This window comes from Phodopus roborovskii, unplaced genomic scaffold, assembly GCF_943737965.1.
Source record: "Phodopus roborovskii unplaced genomic scaffold, PHOROB, whole genome shotgun sequence".
NCBI lineage: Eukaryota > Metazoa > Chordata > Mammalia > Rodentia > Cricetidae > Phodopus > Phodopus roborovskii.
The window spans coordinates 4,435,991-4,454,048 of record NW_026126585.1 but is presented as its reverse complement, the minus strand read 5'-3'; the positions used below and the strand labels follow the sequence as shown (position 1 = coordinate 4,454,048).

The following is an 18,058-nucleotide window of genomic DNA, read 5'->3' as shown; positions in this document are numbered from 1 at the left end:
AAAGGACACCTAGAGACTTGAAATGCACTGCAGAGGGCACCCAGGCAGGACAGTTTTTTCCTGATCCACAGAGGGATTAGCCCGCTATCTGGTCTTTCTGCCTCAGCTGGAAATGCATCAAAACAGGAAAACTAGGAATGCACTTTCCAGATCATAGCTCGACATGATGTTTTAAATCAGAATTGTATCTGAGAACATGTTTGGGGATAAACTAACAGTGGTTTAAAAAACAAGTTCAGACTACGTTTCTCGGCTTTTTTGAGCCTTAAAAATGAAATAAAAGGAGGCTGGAGCTGGGGAGAAGGAAGGCTCAATCAGTAAACTGCTTAGAAAATGAGGCCCATCCCCAGAACCCACTAAATGAAAGAAGCCATGTGATTTAATCCCAGTTCTAGGGAGGCAGAGATAGCCAGCCTAACCTAATCAGCCAGCCATAGGCCAGGAAGAACCTGTCCTAAGACCTATGGAAGAGGGCTGGCAAGATGTCAGGTGAAGACACTTGCTGCCAAGCACGAGAGCCTGACTCAATCCCCAGAACACAAATTGTCCTCTAACCTCTACATGTGATTGATCTTTTCCCTCCATATGTGCATGTATTTATGTATACACTCAGCCCCAGACCCCCCTACACACACAAATTAAAAGGAGGCAAGGCCCAATTAAACTTTTACATTCACACGCGCATTTAAGAAGCTTATAAAATAGTAGGTTTTCATGTGGCCTTTTCAGACATCTTTGGAGTTGGTCACCTCTTCCGGGTTATGTGGGATGCTTTTCCTGAAATTGCAGGTCAAAGGCATCCCAGAGACACCCAAAACCACGGACTATTGTCATTGCTCTTGACTGCCCACCAGAAGTGATGGTAAGACCCTCTCACGGCAGACACCACAAGCAGACACTAGGCATGGGGATACCATGTTAGCACTGACCAGGAAACTTCCTCCCTGTTGGCTAGTACTAGAAAGTGGTGCACAGGCTGTAGGGGTTGGGAGGGGAGTCAGAAAGAGTCTTACTGAGCTATGAACTTAGTGAAATACAATAATGACCAGAGTGGCAGGATATACCAATGGGTACAATAGCGGCATGAGTTATGGGGTAACCAATTACTTCTGACTGGGTATCAGGCGTGTTCCACAGGAGGAGATGCATGCCTGGCACTGCAAATCTGGCCAAGAAGCCATGGCTGGGGGCTAGCCCAAAGGCCTCAGGGGTGAACCTACAACTATTATTTTGTTAAGTGGACACAGTATCAATCTGTGGTCTAAATTCCTATCTTTCTACTGATGGACTAGTGCAGCTCTCAGACCCTAAGGAAGTTTCCTTGTGTAGTGGGTGCTGGTTAACACAGAAACCCACAACCGATCAAAGCCCAGAGAGTAACTGGAGAGTGCCCAGCAACAAACCGGAACATCAGATTCTAGAAGCTAGAGGTTTGGGTAGACTAGTGCAAAAACAGCGTCTACTCAATATAACAGGATTACTGCACAAGACCCACACAAGATCAAGCCAATCAGCGATCCAGCATAGAGTCCCCACCCATAACTGGGGAGCTATGGACAGCTGGTGGCTTCAGGAGTGGCTCCTAGGTCAACCACAATACAGTGGATGGCCCATCGCTAAAAGTATACTGGCAACAGAAATTGGAGCTGATGAGCTATTAAGTAAAAAGAAAGAATACACAAAACGGGGAAGTAGGGAGATACTTCCCCATCTGGGAGGGTTTAAAGAGAAGCTGCGGTAAATATGACCAATATAAATTTCTAAGTGAATAAAAATGCTAATTTTTTCCAAAGAAGGAGGGAGGCAGGGAGGGAGGGAGGCAGGGAGTCTGGGCAATCAGAAAGGAGCCTGGTTTCAGGTCACTGGGAAATTCTCATCTGCAGAAAGGATCATTCCTTAAAAGGCAAATGGGCCATTTATATAAGTGAGCTGGTGACAGGGTGGCTCCACAGCTGTCCCAGATACAGAGATACACAGTCTTGGGTTCTTGACATATTTCAGTATTGCTCAACTAAATCACAATGCACACTGGTATCTGTTAGCATCTGTTTTGTTTTGTTTTTCAAGATAGGGGCTCACTATGTAGCTCTGGCTGTCCTGGAACTCACTGTGTAGACCAGGCTGTCCTAGAACTCACAGCCTCTGCCCCTGCCTCCCAAGTGCTGGGATTAAAGGGCTTTTCCACTACACCTGCTAGCATCTGAACGCCTAGCTTCTTCAGGGTTTCGGCTAAGCAGATACCGGTCAGTACAGGACTGCTTCTAGAACCTAGACCACAGCAAACATGTGGAAACGAGGATTTCTAGCTGCGCAAGTTTTGCTATCACACTAGGTTAACGTTTTTTCACACAGTGTATGCTACCCACAGCAAATGGTCTTGCAGAAACATCCATTCTCCTGGGCCCGAAGAATCCATTCTACCCTCAGCCACCAGTGGGGACACCACCTACTCCTGCTGTCTTGTCTGACAGTCTAGGGGAAGCCTTCAGTTCCCAGCCACCTTCGATCCGTCAAAGTCACTTGAACCTCGTCTCTCCTCCCACAGCACTAGGACAAGACATTCCAAAAGGCTCATGAGGTTGCCACAGGGTGGCAGTGGAGTTGTTACCTAAGCCTCCAGCGAACCCTAGGAAGCTCATTCAAGATAAACCTGAGGTCAAACCAACAAGTCTGCCAGGTGGTGGGACACACAGCAAACCAGTGTGGTGAGTTGGCTTGCTCTATGTCTCAAAATAAACGGATGGATGGATGGATGGATGGCACACAGCCAGGACAACTGTGGCTGGAGAGATGGTGGCAGCACTTGCTGCTCTTACCACACACCTGAGTTCAGTTCCCAGAACCCCTATTGGGCAGCTCACAATCACCTCCAGCTCCAGGGGGCCCAATGCCCTCTTCTGACCTTTGTGGGTGCCCACACATGTGGTGAGCATGCACACACACATAAATAAATTCTTGTTTAAAAGGCACACAAATAATCCAGGCTAGATATTAGAAAGAAACCTGTAGGGCAGTGGCGGTGCACGCCTTTAATCCCAGCACTTGGGAGGCAGAGACAGGCGGATCTCTGAGTTCCAGGTCAGCTTGGTCTACAGAGCAAGTTCCAGGGCAGACAGGGATACACAGAGAAACCCTGTCTCAAAAAGGAAAAAAAAAAAAAAAAAAAAAAAAAAAAAACACATGAACACTATTGACAAATGGGACGATGCACTCACACAACCTTTCCAAGAATTGGTTCCAGTGGGAAAGGATCTATGTATATGTAGCCTTGTACCAAAGCTTTGGAGTGCCCCCGGGAATGAATCTCTCACAGTCACAGGAAAGAAGCATGTCTTTTATAAGGAAAAGAAAAAAAATCTAAAGAATGTTTTCACCAAGTAGCATCACATTTAAAATTTTTCCCAAATTGCCCCTGGCCTCCCTTGTGTGGAGGAAGTTCAAGGCTGGGCACAACATCGCTCTGGAAGTGATTTGATCTCAAAGAAATCATTCTGTTTTTGTTGTGATGAAACTGGGTGGACTCCGAGCACCACCAGTCTGGCCCGTCTGTCACCACTGGATGCCAACACCCAGAGTGTCTTCCTCCATCTCTCCAGCACTGGTTTACTGTGTATGACTGTGCTCTCGGGTACTCTACAGGGTTGGAACAAAGGAAGGGATGCCGCAGTTCCCTGTAGCATTCATAATCCAGTAAGGGATGGATCAGATCACACACGTGGCAATACCTTGATGCAGTCACATCCAGTGTGACTACACACACACACACACACACACACAAATACACACAAATATACACACACAGGCATGCACACATATACACACACATAAGCGCACACATACGCGCGCACATGCATTCATACTCACACAGAAAGCTCAAATAACGTTGGAGAGGATGCTCTGCGTCCTCCTCCTGGGCCGGTCCTGTGACTCACAGCTCTACTTGTACCCAGTAGTGCAGAACTAGGAGTGTGAGATGCTTTGAAATGTGTGCACATCCTGCTTGAGTCGGGAACACGTTAGGCTACGAAGCTCAACACCTCCACAGAACAAATCCCAACGACAGTTTCTGAGCAAATGTAAGAATAAGGGAGCTCTCTCTCACGGGGGATAATAAACAAAGCAGCCAGCTGCCCTCCCAAGAGCCTGGGCACAGAAACGTCATAATTCTGGCACTGTTCTCCCCGTGAGCAGAGAGAGCAGAGGACTGAAGGCAAAATTCCCAAGCAATGAATAGCAACCAGTGGTACTGAGGCCACTGCTCAGTGTGCAGGGAAGCTGGGATGGCAGCACTAGACCAGCAAGCAAAAAGAAGACTAATGGATGAGGAGAAAGGCAGCCTGCATCAGTATCCCTGATTGGCCAGGTGAGAGGGGTCTGTAAGGGCTTGGGAAGACAACTATGCTGATGTCGTGTGCCTCAACTGGACACACACGTGTCTTGAGGGTTCCCTGCTGCTGCTGTGCTGTGATCTCATGGTCTGCATTCCTTGCCCTACACTTCAGTCTATATAATTCTCTATCCTATCTAAGGGCCCGAGGTTTTAGTTCCATGTATGTATGTATGTATGTATGTATGTATGTATGTATGTCATGCTGCAAACATGTAAGTTATCGTTTAAGAAGGTAGCAGTTTTTTCTAATAAATAGCTGTGTGAGTGTGTAAGAGTTTGGGTTTGTTTTAATTATCCACCAATTAATGAGTGCTTCTTCTCGACAATGTTCATTCAAATCTGATAACTCCAAGCCTATTTGAAAAGTTGTGTTTTATACCTGATGGTTCTCTGTGGTCAGGAAACACACGTGCTTACAGCAAGTGCCCTAGCATCTCAGCATCAGCTTGAAGCCTATTCAACAGCTAGCTGGAGTTCCTACTGCTGAAATGATTTCCATAATTACCAAGCAAACAGTAACAGACCAAGAATAACTTGTTTCACGATGCATCAAATTGGCCTCCTAAGACTCTTATGATTGCGTCCAGGTACCAGAGCAAGTCAAACTGGGTTTCTTGTTTTTGATTAAAGAATTACCATGACATCGTGATGCATGGCACATGTATAGGCCACACAACAGCAGGAAGTGAGCCAAGTTCAAGGGGCTGTCAAGTACTGGGAGACAGCAAGCATATGTACTTGACGGGGGAGATGTGTAATTGCCCTACATCCAGGAAAGGGGATTCTTTAAGAGTTTTGTGAATTACAGTTAACCATTTACTGAAATGGCTTATGATACCTGTCCTCACACAAGGGTCATATGTTTCCTACCTGGCCTAAATACACCAGTGACTGTCCACATTCTACACCTTCATCACCCTGACCAGACACAGGCACACCCATCACTGCCTTTGGCTTTTCACAGCATCCCACAGCTTCTAAGGCAATTCTCCAAATAATAATCTCATTGTCCAATTATGACAGAGGACAGTGTGTAAGAAAGTTTACACCCAATTTATAATGCTCCCCTCTAAAGCCTGGGTTCGAGGCAGTATATGCCTGTAATTCCAGTGCCACTTGGGTTACACAGTACCAGGCTAATAAACTGGACTCAAACAATGAAACCGATTTTCCTTCTAGCCTTCCTACAGAAGTCAGCTTTGTTGCAAGCAGAAACTACTCCTCTGACCCTTTGTCTAGAGCCTTTGTCAAAGGCTAACGTTGTTGTAGCTGGTAATGCACCTCTTGAAGGCAACGAGAGGGGGTAGAGATGCGAAGAAAAACAGTGGTGAGGTGGACAGAGAACTAGTGAGATTGGAATAGTCTCTCTTATGAGCTCCAGGTCAGTGAACAAAGGAGGAGGAGGAGCCAGGGTAACTTCACTTAGGTAAGGAATGGGAGCCAGCTGTTACCTGATGTGGAAAGCCACCTTCTGCCTTTATATTTTCCTTTAAGCTCCTCCAGGATCTGTTCCATTTTCTTAGGTAGGTCATACTAACTGTACAAAGGGAACTTCCAGAACAAGCACAGGACCACTTACTGCATGCATGCTAGGCAAGTACTCTACCGGCAGAGCTGTATTCCAGAGCCTTCGCACACTGCTTTTGACAAAACCACTAGGTTTCAAACACGGGACTCTACCCTGATGACCTTATCTACAACTAATCACGTTCCCAAAACTGAAACCTCCAAACAACAAACATAGTTGCATGAGGTTTTGTGCTAGCTTCAGTGAGAATGGCCCATAGGCTCATATATTTGACCATTTGGTCCCTAGTCTGTGGAACTGCTTGAGAAGGATCAGGAGGTGTGGCATTGGGACAGGCTTTGAGGTTTCAAAAGACTCATGCAATTCCCAGTGTAAAGTGAGGGCTCACAATTTCTCTTGTGATCTATCTATCTATCTATCTATCTATCTATCTATCTATCTATCTCTCCATCCCTCCATCCACCCATCCATCCATCACCCATCCATCTCCCCTTGTGGTTGTAGATCAATCAAGATGTGAGCTCTTGGTTGATCCCTTGTTCTACCACCATGGACTTTGACCCTCTAAAATCATAAGACAAATTAAATGCTTCCTTTTATAAGCTGCCTTGGCCAAATGTGTTTTATTACAGCAATAGAAAAGTAACTAAGTTTCCACGCTCTATCTTTCCACAGACCTTCAGGCTACTGCAGCTGCTACTGGATGGGTTCCAGGGATCCCAATTCTGGTCCTCACCTATACTTGTGCAGCAAGCACTTGACCCATTGAGCTATTTCTCCAACCTGACCGTGCATGTGACATAATTTTAATAATTCATGGAAAAGGGGGAGAGTTTAAGCAGAGTTTTGTAAGGATGGCAAACTAAGAGTTTAAAATAAAGTTTTAAACAATAAGACCACCAACTAAGACAATCTGTAAAAAGCCATATTAACAAGAACCACTGCATGCCCTCTCACTGACTAAATAAATATTCATCCTCTTTTATACTACAGAACTTATTTTACCTTTGACCTTGACCTCAAGGAATACTATCAGAGCCCATGCCCCACAGCCACCAGATGTACAGCTTTGGGACTGCCACTCTAATGACCAGTGTGGCCATACTGACCTAATTCTTCATGACAGCCACTGATCAGGCACGAGGACACGAGAGCTGGAAAGCTCAGAGCCAAATTTGGGGATGGCCTCCTAACAAAATGTCAGTGGTACTTAGCAGTGATTATGCTGTAAGCTATTCCCTTTTTGTGCAAATAGGCCTTCCGATTCCCCACCTGGGCTTCAATAACCTCAGTCCTCAGGAACCCTTAGGAGGGGCAAAGTACCACACTTCTCCATGAAGAGAGAAAGAGAGATAAGATGGCAATTAAAATAAAGACCAAGAGCCTAATAAAGATTTCAATTGTCTCATAGCAGCCCCTTCTCTACTCCAAAATACAGACTACTTGAATCAAGGCAAATTGCATCACCAGCCATAACGAGCCCACCCTCAGGCCCCGCTGCAGGGTCCTGACTCGCTTGGCACCACCAAGCCAAACCACGGCTTTGCTCTCAGCCCTTTCTGCCTTCCCATCTCTCCCCACAAGCTGTCATTTACCCACCCGAATACCCACTAGCAGTAGTAGGCGCTACTCAGAATGCTCTCACCATCCTCCAATCTCCAGTTCTACCAAGACACCACAGATCAGGCCCTTGCTTGCCTTATATGTGCGCGTCTTAGGGGTTCCTTTCACTGAAAGTGCCAGCTTCCATGACTCTAGTTGTTGCCTTAAAAAGTAAATGGCAGTGTATGTTTCTAGTAAACATGTAAAAAAAAAAAAAAAAGTATATAAGCATACCATCCAAATCCCAGATCAATTTGTTTTCAAAAATGAAATCAATTCATGCATAAATGTGGGTAAATAATTACAGTATTATGGGAAGACAAGGCAAATTAAAAAGCTTCTTTCTAACTTCTTTACCGTTTTTATATATTTAATACAAACGTGGAGGGAAGTATTATATTTGCAGAGTTCCTAAAAGTCAGAACTGCCACGTACACCACACCGGTTTCCCTACAACATCTTACAGCAGTAGCAAAGCACACTTGCCTCCACTCAAGTGCCAGAGATGACACATTCTCATTATCGAGCCACGACCACAGTCTACCTGCACCCTTAGTTCTCAGACAAGGTCCTGTGTGTCCAGGACTACCATTAAGGTCCACAGCCACAGTTCCTCGTGTGCTCTAGGCTCTCACAGTGTCGTGGTCTTCCCAAGCTCTCAGATAGCCTTCACCATTCTGGGGATCAGGGGTTAGCTAGCTCTGGATAAAGCACGTCGATGTGCTTTGTCCATGGGTTTCTGGATAGGAAGAGGAAGATCACAGTGGCTGAATGTCATGTCTGCCATCTGTTGGTGGCCAGAAAACAGAAGCCAACAGGAAACAGAGAGGAAAGCTGTTATCTTACCTGGCAATTTCAGTCCGTGGGGCAAAGCTCATGTCACAGAAGCCCGAGAGCAAATGCCCACACTGGTGGGCTTTGTCCTCTGTATTCTGCCTGGACCCCCTGGCCAAGAGGTGGTGCCCGACGTTCAAGGCACATTTCCCTCCCTTAATCTCTCTGAAACTTCCTTCTATACACACCTACATACGTGCTCTACTGATCTAAGTCTTTTCTGGACACCTAAGATACACAGATAAATCATATATACATATACATATACATACATACATACATACATACATACATACATCCAGTCAGAAGAGTCCAAGAATTGAATTGTATGCGAATTCTGAGTACTTGTGAGGAAACTGCAAGAAAACAAGACAAGAATCTTGTGACATCAGTTTCTGTGAAACACAGAACTGTTCTTGGAATGTGTTTCCCTGATGCTCCCGGGTGCAGCAGACAGGAGCGAGTTCACTTCGGCTGTTGTTACTCGTGTGCTTCTATGGAAACACATGGTTTCGCCATGTGCAGCTGACCTGCTGATTGCATACTTTATTCAGATGACTCTTCTTAACCCTCAGAGCATAAACTGCCTGATGCTCTGAACAAAGTTGGCTACCACATGAGCCTCCAGTCGACCTCATTTTTAGGCCCTGCTCTCAGGTACGCCAGGGAGGTAAGTAACCAAAGCCTACTGCCTCCCGGCCCAAAGCACGCTATGCTCTGTGGAAAGGAGGTCACTGCATGCCACCCACACTCAAGAGTGCTCTTACAGTCTAATAAAAGCCTCTTTTGTGGCTTAAAGTATCCCAACTTGGGCCACAGGGAGCCCTGTCTAGTCTCTCAGAGACTCATGCTGCTCCCCTTTGCTTTCCAAGTGTGTTCCATGGCTCGGCCACATTTCCCTGGCTGCCTGTGTAGGCTCCCCCTTCAGCTCTAAAGTCACCTCTTCCCAACGAGCCTCGTGGCACATGAGATCTGGCAATGAGGGGGCAGACTCTTTCAGACCCTCCTCCTTCTCCTCCTCTTCCTCTTCTTTTTGTTTTGTTTGTTTTTTTTTTTTTAATTGGTTTTTTGTTTGTTTCTCTGTATTCTTTACGGCCTGTCCTGGAACTCCCGCTGTAGACCAGGCTGGCCTCGAGCTCACAGAGATCTGCCTGCCTTTGTGTCGTGAGTGCTGGGATTAAGGGAGTGCGTCACCAAGGCCCAGCTTTCCTCTTCTTGTTTTGCTTTGTTTCACTTGTGTTGAGATAGGTCTCTCTATAGAGTCCTGGCCCTGGAACTTGCTTTGTAGAACAGGCTGGCCTTGCACCCATAGAATTCCTTCTGCCTCCTGAGTGCTAGGATTAAAGACAGGCTCCTATCATGGTTAAAGGTCTTCTTATACATCTGATTCTGCATCTTGGGGCCTTAAGAGAGCTTTCTGTATCTGCAGAGAATATTAACCATATCATATACAACCAAGGTCCAAGGGATAGAGAGATGTCTCAGCAGTTAAGAGCACTTGTTCAAAATACCTGAGTTCAGTTCCCTGCACACAGCCATCACAGCCACCAGTAACTCTAGCTCCAGGGTGTGCATACTCACACTGATACACTTGTGCATGCACACACATACATACACCACATACACACATAAGTACATTTGAAAAAAAAATAGCAAGTCCTTAAAACAAAACTCCAACTTCTACCGTCTCAGTGGACTGTGTCCCTGTAAAACAGGATAGAACTTAAGTGTCAAGTGTGATGACATTATGCCATACCACCATGTCTTACATCTACTTTCCACAGCAGCACAGGAGTTATAATCTCCAGTTTGCACTGGGTAGGAAACTGAGGCTGACAGAAAGGCTCCCTGCCCAGGTCATACAATGTTCTTACAGAGGAGACCCTCCATGTTTATTCTAGCCCGGAAGCCCCTCCCCTACTTACAGCAACCAGTAGTCCCAAAAGCTACCTGAAGGACTGGCAATATTTTTAAAAGATGATTTATACTAGTCTGTATGAAACTGAAAATAAGGAAAACTGATGCTGGAGATGGCTCGCTGATTGAGTTGGGTCTGAGTTCAGTTCCCAACACCCGTAGCAAGATGCTCACAAGTACCTGTAAGTCCAGCTTCAGCAGATACAACACCCTCTTCTGGACTCTGAGGACACAGGCACCCATACATGCATGCATGCATGCGTGTGCGTACACACACACACCACACACGAGCACACATGCACACACAAGAGCGCACACATGCACACACACATGCCGCACACGCACACACACTCAGAAAGCTGAATGTGTCCCATTTAAGGGCCTGCCTTCCTTTCTGAAATGGTGTCTTTCTCTGCTTCCCACTGGTGTCCCTGCCCCTTGTATTCTAAAATGGTGGTGACAGATAAGCTGCATTTGATCAAATTCAAGTGGCCGGCCACTCTGTGTCCGTCTCCCTCACCCACACAGTCTCAGTGGCTGGAGTCTCCATACCACAGTAATGGCGTTCAATAAAGGGATCGGCTTCTGTGCTTGGGACACAGAGCCCTGGCCATCTTCTCCATGCGCTCCCCGCCAACAACAGCAAGCCGCCACTAAAACCAAACTCATGAATCTGGGGTCAGAACCCGACCCCACTCCCAAACCTCCTCAGCACCACATCCCCAGGGCACCCTTCGGCGATGGGGTGAGTGCCTTAACCTTGTTATCCTCCTGCCTCAGGCCCCGAGGTGCTAATATTTCTAGCAGGGTACCCACAGCCGGCTCGGATGCCAGCCCGTCTTAATGTCTGTTTCGAGGATTTTGTTTGTTGAATCATTCTCTACAGCAGTTACTCAACACAGAAGCAAGCACAGCTCCAGCCTTAACAGCAGCAGCTAAGGAGGCAGCAGGAGGGCGTGCTGGGAAGCAGGTAACTGATCTAAGACAGCAGAGTGCAGCATTTTCTTTCCTGTGTCCTGACACTAACCCAACTACTGAGAACCTGAAACCGCAGGCCTACTCGTCAGGGTTACCTCATGAGGACAATAGAACAACAACGGTAAACAGCAGAGTGTCGGGATGAGCTCTGATTGTACACGTAGCTGTCACCATGTGGATACTGTCAGCCCCTCTTATTAGCCACACCACTGGCAGGACACTCAGACGGAGTGGTCTCAGACCCGTTTCCCAACACTCTTGCGGCTGAAGCTGCATCTCAACACCAGACGGCCAGGTGTCATGGAAGGAGCTCCCAAGCAGAAGTGGGATCTCCATGCTAAATTCAGGGTTAGCAAGGCTCCTCCCAGGCCTCCAACGCAGACTGCTGACTTCTAGATTAGCTTGTCCTGATGTTTAGAAAACAGCCCTCAAATACAGCAATGTAAGGCAGATGCTATTATCAGTGACGCACTTCCAAAGCTTCAAACCAAAGACTCTTTGGAACATGTATTATTCATCGTTTCCATCCAGGTATTGATTTCCTAAACAGCCAGGGACCCTGACAAAAGGCAATTACAAGGTAAGAAAAACAATGTCATCACTATCCCCAGTAATACCCACATGAAACTATGAGCAGAGATAGGACATTTTCCAATGGGACAATTTTCAGCCAAAATAAAACTTCTGTTTGGTTTCAGCTAAAGCAGGCTTAGTTTAAGGAGATATCGGGCCACGACAGCTCAGCAGGTTAAGGCACTTGCTGCCATGCCTGACGGGCAGAGTTCAAACCCGGGACCCACACAATGGAAAAAGAGCACCAACGCCTGCAAGTCATCCCCTGACCTCCACATGTATACCCATGCGCATGCAAATAAATAAAGTAATGCGAAAACCGAAAACAAGATAGGATCCCTACAATATTAGCACGGTACAAACATACCGGGAGGTGAATGGACAGCCTTACTGGAAACAGTTGCTTTGAGTTGTATCTGCTTTAGTTAAGTGTCTGGAAATGTCCCTCAGAAACAAGAGATTATGTCTGCCAGGAGCACCACCCCTAGGACAAGCGAACAGGTGGCTCCTAGCCCATCAGCTGAATTCAGCTAGTAAACATAACCCTTCTTTCTGTGGTGGCTCTCTCCCAGTCCCCTCAGCCCTGCCTGAGCCCGCGCAAATAAATCCTCCACAGAAGATGAGGGTAGGCAACAGGAGGACTGTGTGAGCAGCCTGTGCTGAGTGGCTCCCTCTTGACTTGTGATCCCTTACAGACTCTCCCTTCAAAAGGGGGGAAGCCCTGCAATTGGCGGCTGCAGCTTGTTTTCCTTCCGACTGCAGCCGGAGAAAGTCAGACATTCCCAGCCAGTACACGCTTCCTGATGACCGCAAATGCTTTAGATGGGCAAAACAGATTTATCCCCATAACCAGCATCCCCCAGAACATAAAGGAGCAGAGAAAAACTAAGAGGGCACAAAAGTGCAGCTGGGACAGCTTGTCAACCTCGCTCCTGTGCCCTGGTCTTTGAAGATCATCAACTGTACTACTCTAATAATCTGCAGGCTTGGTTACCTCCCCAGCCCAGCTGCAAATAACACTGGCAGCAACAAGTTCTTTACTCCTAGCCATGGGCATAAATTAACAACGAGATTATAAAGTGTCCTACATCTTTTCTTGGCTCCCCAGCCCGTCGGCAATGACGACACTTTCCAGAGAATATAAAGCGCCTACCTTTCCCGGCGGTCATGTTGTCAGTGGTCTGGTGAGTCCTTCTCACAGCAGCCTAGGCATCAGCAGACTCCCCTCCCACACCTCCTTCAGGAGAGCCAGTACTGTGACAAGCGCCACCTCATTCCAAAATAAAAGCCTAGCCTCTCGCCCTGCATTTTTCAGCCAGGGGAGGGGAGTGCCTCTATCTGTCTTTCCTCAGATAATAAGAGTCTTTTTTTTTTACAGCTTATTCAGGCTTTGCAAACCAACACTCTACTCCCTTAAGAGACACCCTGTCCCTAACTGCCATCAGCTTTAAAACAAGAAGTAGCGATTTCAGTCCCACTTGGGGATGGCACGGGCAGTCCCTGCCGCTCGCTGAGAGGGGCCTCTTCTAGGCTGTTTGGAGTGGGCTTCTCAGCAGAGCCCGACACTTGGGCCAGCCTGGCAGCACGTTTCCCACGGTAGCTGTGAGGATGGAAACACTTTCCTAAGACTGAACTCTCCACGCCTGGGAGATGCATAGCCTCATAAACAAGCAGCGGCAGAATGGGGAGGGCGGGATCACCCACCTGCACCACTTAGGCTGGACCACTGTCTTTAAAAGCCTGTGAGTGGATAATGGAGGGCTGGCTGCTTAATAAGGGTTCCCCTGTAAGTGAACCTTACCTAACGTGCTCATCAGTTTGTTTACAGCTCACAGAAAGCTCTCGCCTCCAACAAAGTTGAACTGGGTAACATTTGGCAAGTTGTTTTCAACTGTTAAAATGTAAGGAAGGCAGCATTTGACAGCAAAATGATACCCTAGGGGCTTTCATGTATGTAACAAATAATAGGGTTTTTTTTTTTTTTAAATCGTTATCTGTAAATTTAGTGTGTGGCTTTATCTGTAAACGATATTTTGTCCTTTCCTTTAGCTACAGATTATGACATTCCTAGGCATGTAATTGACATGATACTTTCTAGATCCCCTCATCACCATGTTAGCTTTTCCTAGGAAATACCACCATGTGACTTTTCTAAGCAAACTATGTCCACAGCCTCATGTCAATCAAACACAATCCGAGATCATTAAGTGGCTGCAGATAAAGGACACTGACTAGTCCATAATTAATGCTCTTTCATGCTGAGAGGCCTATTCTCCTGTAAGCGTAGCACATCTGCTTGATAAAAAAAATACTAATAATTTGCTTTTTGAAAACCACAGAAGAGAAAACTGTAATTTGTTCTTCAAGGGGTTTGCTAATTATATGGAGATAGAAAAATCTATACAAACAACATATTTTTAACGCCCATATTTTTGCCAAAGCTGAAAGCCCTTGGGTAGCCTAGCAACAGGGAGGGTTCATATACAGATGAAAACATTCCGCTTCAGACAGCAAGCCATTTTACACTGCTACTTGGCTATGTCTCTACGCCGATCTCGGTCACAATCGTGTCACGCTCACAAAGAATGGAGCCCACTGGCTTCACAGGATACAATTTTAAGCATGTCAAGAAACAACCCAAAATGAGCATTAGCTCTTCCTTAGAGAATTGCCCTCAGCATTAGCAGGTTTTGTAAAAATATGTGTCCATGGTAATTATTTTCAAAACCTGCACCAAATAAAATAAAATAACATTAAAGTAGGAGGGGGCTGGATGGGAAGAGAGGGCCAGCAGGGAAGAGGATCGAGAGAGGCCAGCAGGGTGAATATGATCATATTCGCATACATGTATGAAATTGTCCAAAATTAATCAGTAATCTTTTCAAAAACAAGTTTGTATGAGCTAGCACTAATTTAGAGCTGCTGTTTCTGGCTGAAAATGGCATCATTGTTCACGGGCGACAAAAGCTAAAGAAACAGATGAATCACTTCATCAGACCTTAAATCTTAAACACCAAGACATAGGGAGAGGGACACCCTGCAAATTATTTACGAGCTATGCGTCCTATGATGCAGAAGTCTAAAAAGAATTCCTACAGCTCAATCGTGAAGACTTAAAACAGCACAGCTTAAAAGTGAGCAAAGGCTCAGTGAGATGGCCCAGCCATCTCATTCGATCCCTGGGACTCCCACGGTGGAAGGACACACTGACTTCTGACCTGCAGCTGAGTGCCATAGTGTGTGTGAGCAAATTACATGTGACTCTGAAATGAAAGGTGGCGGGCTGCTTGGAGTAGAAGGTGCACAAACTTGTCTAATAACCCAGCACCAGTTTTGATGGCCACGTTACCATTGGCGGAGAGCCGACTCTGCCAGGTGCGAACACTTCTAAGTGACTGACGGGGGTCACCTGACATCTCGAGAGGCCAGAGGAAGAGACTGCGCAGTAACTGTCACGCGGGACAGAGTGCATCATACCGCTGGATTCCAGCACAGTGACTCACTTGTTCGAGATAAGGAGAGCACTGGCTGTTTGATGAGTGGAATGACAGCTGGCAGCAGATCCCAGGTAGAGGGCAACTAGGAGGCAGGGTCATGTTGGGCACCAGCTCCATCCGAGCGCTGCGCTAAGGTCCCTACACATTATCTCACTACTCTGCAAATCTTCACAGGGCACTTCACTCTGAGGATGAGCAAATAGCAAACAGGCACTGTCAAGAGTTGACTCGCTTGGCCCAGGCTGCAATGCTAAAGCCTGGTGAGAGGACACAGGAAGGGTATGTACACATTTCAATTGCCTGCTAGCTGTTTCCTAACACTAGCTACATTTCCTTTGGGGGGGGGGGGGACACTCTAGTTACCACCTGCTGAACAGCACTGACCATGTCCTAACGCTGACAACACTTTCAAGTCAGGAACCTGATTTGAACCGATCACTGAAAAGGCACTATTTTAGGGTCAGCTGAAGGAGGGAGCGCCTATTGACAAGACCACAAAAAAAAAAAAAAAAAAAAAAAAAAAAAAATATGATAGTGCATGCCTTTAACCCCAGGACTTGGGAAGCAGAGATAGGGGAATTTAGCACAGATATAGTACCTATTGGGTAAACTCTGAAACAACCGTCCTGTTTCATAGAAGCCAAACAGAAAAGCCACATAGTGTATGATTCTATTTGTACAGAATGTCCACGACGGCAAAACCAGAGAGAGCCGAAGGCTTCATTTGCTGTTAGGTATCTTCACACTGAAGCAGGGGTAACACACAAACAAGGCAGATGATACTCCTTTAGCAATTTGGAACCACACATTCTTTCCTGCTTAAAGTTTATTCACTGTGTCAGCCAGCAAAGGGTTATGGGAGCCAGGCTTCTCCTCCTCACCCAAGTGTACCTGCAAATGTCTGGAAAGTAAGTTTAGTATTTCTTTCCCCCCATTGCTATTCGTACTAATCAGCTTTATGTCTCTAGAGAACCAGCTAGGGCACGCGCGCGCGCACACACACACACACACACACACAAAACTCTTGTTGGCTTTTCATTCCCACAGCAATTCCCTTCTGTCTTTTCCTCCTTTTGGGAATCACAAAAGTTACCTATTTGTCCTCAGTTACCATCAACGAGTATAGAGAAGGCAGGTCAGGAAGTAGGAAGGAAAGGGCAGGCCATGCCACTTATCACAGTCCTCGCCATATTTATAGAACAATATTTATCACACACCTAGCACAGGCCAGAGACAGCTGTGAAGGACTGAATCCTGCTCAGTGGAATAAAATAAAAAAGGGAATGAAATGAAGACCCTCCCCTCATAAGTAAGCAAGTATTTTCTAGTGAAACTGCTAAGAAGTATCAAACAGGGCGAGGCACACCGCCTCAGGAAGCCCCTGACCACAGCACTCTGTGTGGCCTCTGCCATGAAGATCACGATGGGTGAAGGGGTTAAGTGCATTCCGTTGTTAAACTGGCACGCGCTATTTGAGCTCACTGAGAAGCTGGCGCTGGAAGCACCCTAACTTCACGCCCAAGCGTGTGTATGCCAAGTGTCTCCTGGGACCCGCTTTGCAGGGCTAAGCTGGCCCCATGGGCTCTGTGACAGGGCAGGAGAACAGCAAAAGAGCCCAAAAGTAAAACCCCTAAAAAACAGAAGGTGAGCTGTTTCCAGCAGAGTCACTGAGAATGTCTGCAGCGGGAAGCAGACACCGCAAGTTCGGCTAAGGGAAGCTCGGCCACAGACAGAGCTTCACTGGGCACTCCAGCGGACTGCCTCAGCCCCCCCCCCCCCGCCCCAGTCAGCTTCGGCTGGATACTGTGAGCACCTGATTTGATGATGCCACCTCCATCTGTTACCATGTGTTCTTTTACTTGGAAACCTCACCCAAGAGGGCGCTCTCTCTGCCTGGGACTCCCTCTCCTTGAACTTCAGGTGGCTGCCATAAGGGGCTAGTAGGCTTTGGCTGGATGTTGCAAGGACCTGATTTGACGATGTTTAGCTATCTAGTACCTATTTATTCTTTCACTCGGCTTGCTACATATTTAATACATTCATTCTTTACAGCTGAAAATAGAGCTACTATTATAGCATCCTCCAGGAGAGGAGGCCATAATGACACCAGGGACCAGTGTTTCAGGAAGTGCAAGTCGCAAGCACAGAGGTGCTCAGGATGTTCTAACTTAGCATGGCGGCCAGCATGGCAGGAGTAGAGAGAACTTTCAGAAAGGATGACTTCAGAATAGGGGTCTAAGCCACATTTCCAGGCCTGGGGCCACTAAGTTGCAGTCTGGCTATGAGTATGAATGGGTGGACCACAACACCTTATTTGCATTCTAACAGGATTAGACTGGATGCTCAGAACATAGACTATAGACATGGGGGAGGAAGAGGAACCAACATCCGGATGCTGCCAGGACAGCCCAGGAGAACGGACTGTATCTAATGGATTCGACTGAGGCTCTGAAACAAAACCAGTGGGAAGTAGATGGAGGAAACCTAACTTTTAAGACCTAGAAACCCTTATTGAAACATGTAGTATCCATTTAGAAATAGCAAAAGCATAATTGCCGTGAAACTGAAAAATGCAGAAATGGAGACTGGCTTTCCCACTCACCATTTGCAGACTGTATCATATTTCCAGACTTTTGGACTTCATCAAATTTTGTAAAAATGACATTCAACCTGTTTGAAAACAAAAAAATATATATATATGGAATATCAATCATGACCTTTATGATTAACAAACTATTA

The 18,058-nt window shown here is 46.5% G+C and overlaps 1 protein-coding gene across 23 annotated transcripts in view; it reads right to left on the bottom strand.

Moving 5' to 3' along the window:
* The window catches only part of Clasp1 (cytoplasmic linker associated protein 1), a 212,785-nt gene that overhangs the window by 108,726 nt on the left and 86,001 nt on the right, over nucleotides 1-18,058 (bottom strand). For all 23 annotated transcript variants that reach the window (XM_051204094.1, XM_051204103.1, XM_051204096.1 and 20 more), the window contains exon 8: nucleotides 17,922-17,989. In XM_051204094.1, the coding sequence (XP_051060051.1) occupies nucleotides 17,922-17,989 (68 nt within the window). The remainder of the gene's footprint in view (nucleotides 1-17,921; nucleotides 17,990-18,058) is intronic.